The 4177-nt window shown below is 44.5% G+C and overlaps 1 protein-coding gene across 1 annotated transcript; it reads right to left on the bottom strand.

Annotated features, from left to right (window-relative positions):
* Nucleotides 1-786: 786 nt before the first annotated feature.
* On the bottom strand, nucleotides 787-3315 carry LOC110287629. The gene is made up of 2 exons (XM_029473730.1): nucleotides 3162-3315; nucleotides 787-2622 (listed from the first exon to the last, which is right to left on the bottom strand). The coding sequence occupies exons 1-2, from the start codon at nucleotides 3231-3233 to the stop codon at nucleotides 1471-1473; spliced, it is 1224 nt and encodes a 407-aa protein (XP_029329590.1). The 5' UTR covers nucleotides 3234-3315; the 3' UTR covers nucleotides 787-1470.
* Between the last annotated feature and the right edge of the window lie 862 nt (nucleotides 3316-4177).

Here is a 4177-nt window from a genome sequence, read left to right as displayed (position 1 = left end):
TGGGATAGTGAAGTTTTCTCCTATGGTTTTGTTGAAGATGTATTCTGGCCCTTTGAACAGGTGATATTCATCTTCTTCTGTTCCTATTATTCTTAGGTTTAATATTTTCGTTGTGTCCCAAAGGTTCTGGGTGTTTTCCATTAGGAACTTTTTAGACATTGTATCCTCTTTGACCGATGTGTTGATATCTTCTATGGTATTTTTTATGCTTGGCATTCTCTCTTCAATATCTTGTATTTTCTTTTCGTTTTTTAAAATTTTTTTAATTGGGTATTTATTTCATTTAAATTTCCAATGCTATCCCAAAAGTCCCCCACATGCTCCTCCACCCACTCCCCTTCCCACCCACTCCCACTTCTTGGCCCTGGGGTTCCGCTGTACTGAGGCATATAAACTTTGCATGACCAATGGGCCTCTCTTTCCACTGATGGCTGACTAGGCCATCTTCTGATTCATATGCAGCTAGAGACACGAACTCGGGGGGGGGGGTATTGGTTAGTTCATATTGTTGTTCCACCTATAGGATTGCAGATCCCTTCAGCTCCTTGGGTACTTTCTCTAGCTCCTCCATTGGGGGCCCTGTGATACATCCAGTAGCTGACTGTGAGCATCCACTTCTGTGTTTGCCAGGCCCCAGCATAGTCTCACAAGAGACATCCGTATCTGGGTCCTTTCAGCAAAATCTTGCTAGTGTATGCAATGGTGCCAGCGTTTGGAAGCTGATTATGGGATTGTCCTGCGCTTTTGTTTCTCGCCCATGAAAAACATGCACAGAACACAAGACCTTTCCGTGGTTACACTTTATTCATAATCGTGAGGTAGAACAAAGAAGGCTCAGAAACGTGTGAGTCTTAAATACCCTAATGTGACGTGTCTTAACTAAGGCTGATAGCATCACCCACGGTCTCATACACCCCAGGGATTAGTTAATGCCCCAGGGGATGGACTTGTGTCTTGGGGAGTGGACTGGTGACTTTGGCAGGCTTTTGCTCCTGCACATGCGCACAATGGAGCTTAGTGCCATCTAGTGACGGCACATGTTATCACGGCTTCCCACATTTCCCCCTGTTAGTTATAATAAAACAAGGCTGGTCTAGGCCTATGCAGTTATGTCCATCTACTGTGGCTCCTTGTCTTAGGTCGTTCCTCCAATGTCACAGCCTTACCTGTTGTTGGAAAACCCTATCACCACCGGCCCGTGCCTTAGTTTGGTCTGTGCATGAGGAAAGTTGCCCGTCTTTGGATACCACAGTACTGTGTGACAGAAACTGCTAAATGACCTAGGGCGAACTCTACAAAAGAGGCCAGCCAAAAAATGAATTAGCGGTTAAATCATGCTCATCCCATCACGTGCAATGAGGAAACCTCAGCGATGTATANGAGCTGATCAATGATCATTGAGTCTCTCTCATTCCAGTGCAATGGATCCGCAGATCCGTGGAATGTAAGAGCAGAGAACTCAAATGCCAATCAAGTCCTGAGCATGGATAGCCAAATATCAGGAGAGGTGCCTTGCTCTATGGCAGCAAGTGCTTGAGCAATTACCACCTTGTCACGTCTCTGTTGAGATTTGAGTTTGCAAACCAGCCATAGTAAAAACACTAATCCACAACACAGGGTTGCGCCAAACAGGCCCACTCCCACCCACTCTTTAAAANGTGAGAATGCAGAAGACATCCAGGAAGAAAGTCCTTTGATTCCATCAACCAATGATGGATCCACACGCGTAGAATTAATCGTCATCACTGCTACATGTAGCGCCTCAAGCTTTTCATCAAATCCTTCAGACCGGTTTCCTGTAAGAAACAAAGACAATTCTTTAGATAGATTAGCTGCACGCATCCAATTTTCATATTGGACACTAGTAATACATAAGGCTCCTGATTTCTTATCACAGCCAAGCTGGGCCAATCGGAGCAGAATTTCCAGCCTTTCCTCCACCAGATTAATGCGCTGGTTCACTATCATTAGCCCACCTTTTAATTGGGCACTGAGCACTGAATGTTGATTAATCGCCTCTGACACAGAGGAGGACAACTGCTCGATAGTTGTGCTTGACTGGACTGATGTTGTCATAGCAATTCCAGCAGCCGTAGGTGCCACCACACTGGCAGCCATTGCCACCACAACAGCTGCAGTGATACCAAAGTCTCGCTTTTGCCTGAGCAAAGCTACGGTGGAAGGAGTCTCCACAGGGACAGGAATCCATCGTGGAATCTTGGCAAGCATTGCACGGCTGACCCACTTAAGGTTCCAGCATTGTGCCATCCAGCAGGTTTCATTAGTACAGGATTCAAAGGAACCGTTAGAAAGAATAAACAAGAAAGGGGTGTACACACAAACTGGAGTAGGTGAATAACTAATCTGATTTATCAGGGTCTTATTAAGTCCAGTGATTTCAGTAGTAGAATTTTGATAAATGGTTCTATCAGGTAACAGAACTTGATGAAACTGAGCAAATTTTGAAATACCAGTAAAAATCGCTTTTCCAGCAGCTCCTCCTTGGAGGAAAACCAAGGGATTAAGATCTGTACAGCTACCATTAATCCCACAAAGTACCCATTTATGAAAAGGATGCATTTTAAAGTCCTGTATGAAAAGTCCCTTTTTCATAGCAAATTTCTTTTCTGGGTCATCCATNATGTTGGGAGAAAAGGAAAAGGTTTTACTCTTATCTGCCCAACGAGTGACGGAGGATTGACAATCAGACCAAGGCAGGATCAGCCCTTCATCTTCTAAGCTACAATGAGGAGCCATTTTTGGTTGATTGGGACGTTCTTTGTCTGAAAAGTTAGGTGGTAGAAATGTACCATTAACCCAAATTGCCTCCTGCCAGAAGATCCAATTTGTAAGGGTTATATCTCTGTTGGAGGTGTCTTGGGTTGTTTTCACCCAACCTCCTCGGTTCTTAATAAACATTCCCAAAGCTTGTCTGGTGAGTCTGATACAGTCTCCCAATTCATTAATTTGGAAACAGAGAGAACCTCGTTCCCTTATAGAACGTTTTTCTCCAAGTGGTGCCCAGATAGGGTCATATGGTAGGTATGGCAGGCATAAGTTTTATTGGTCGTAAAAAACTTGGGAAAAACAGCTGTATCATGACGGACAGGCATGGGCTTAGGGAAGGCAGACGGAATTGCCCATCTATATTCTCCAAATATACTAGGAACCCAAATCCATAGAGGCAGCACGAGGGCTAGAGGTAGTTTCCAAGGGATCCATCCGGGAGTCATCTTCAGGTGTCAGAATTCTTCATGTCAGTCGTTCCGCAGCCAGAACGGGTTGTCTTCTTCCTGTGGGAAAACACAAACAGCTCCCCTGGATCTTATCAATATAGGATCCGGGCCTTTCCAGAGACCAGTCAAAACATCTTTCCATTTTACCATCTCTTTTGGCCTGTCAGGCTCTGAACAGTGACGTTCACCCGCAGTATGGCCTTGAGCATCGAGATTTAAAAAATTAAGAGTGAAGAGTGCCATAGAAACAGCTAATCTTGGTGCTGGGGGTAGAGCTCCCTCGACTCCCCCCTTTTGTTTAATTAAGTAGGACTTGAGAGTGCGGTGAGCATGTTCCACAATGCCTTGCCCTTGAGGATTATAGGGAAGACCAGTCAGATGAGTCACTTCCATCTGGCGACAGAACTGTTGAAATTTTTGAGAGGTATAAGCTGGTCCATTGTCTGTCTTAAGGAGTTTGGGTTTTCCCCAAGCACTCCATGCCTCGAGGCAATGTTGTATAACATGAGATGCTTTTTCACCTGTTAAAGGTGTGGCAAACATTACACCAGAGCAGGTGTCAAGAGAAACATGTAAATATTGATTTCTCCCAAAGGAGGAAACATGCGTGACATCCATTTGCCAGACCTGCAATGGCCTGACGCCATGAGGGTTTATTCCCACATGAGGGACAGGTAAAAATTCACAGCAATTCTGACATTGAGTAATAATTTCTCTAGCTTCTTTTCTAGTTAGTGCAAAGTGGTGACGTAGAGTCTCAGCTGTCACATGAAAGCGCTTATGAAATTCTTTTGCTGCTTTTGCCTGGGAAGACAGAGCAACAGCCATAACCTTAGTGGCTTTGTCTGCCAAGTCATTTCCCAGAGACATAGGGCCAGGGAGGCCCGAATGTGCCCTAACATGAGTAATATAAACAGGGAATCTTCTATTTAATAAAACAT

Source organism: Mus caroli, unplaced genomic scaffold, assembly GCF_900094665.2.
Source record: "Mus caroli unplaced genomic scaffold, CAROLI_EIJ_v1.1 scaffold_19375_1, whole genome shotgun sequence".
Classification (NCBI taxonomy): domain Eukaryota; kingdom Metazoa; phylum Chordata; class Mammalia; order Rodentia; family Muridae; genus Mus; species Mus caroli.
This window is presented reverse-complemented; position numbering and strand designations above follow the sequence as displayed.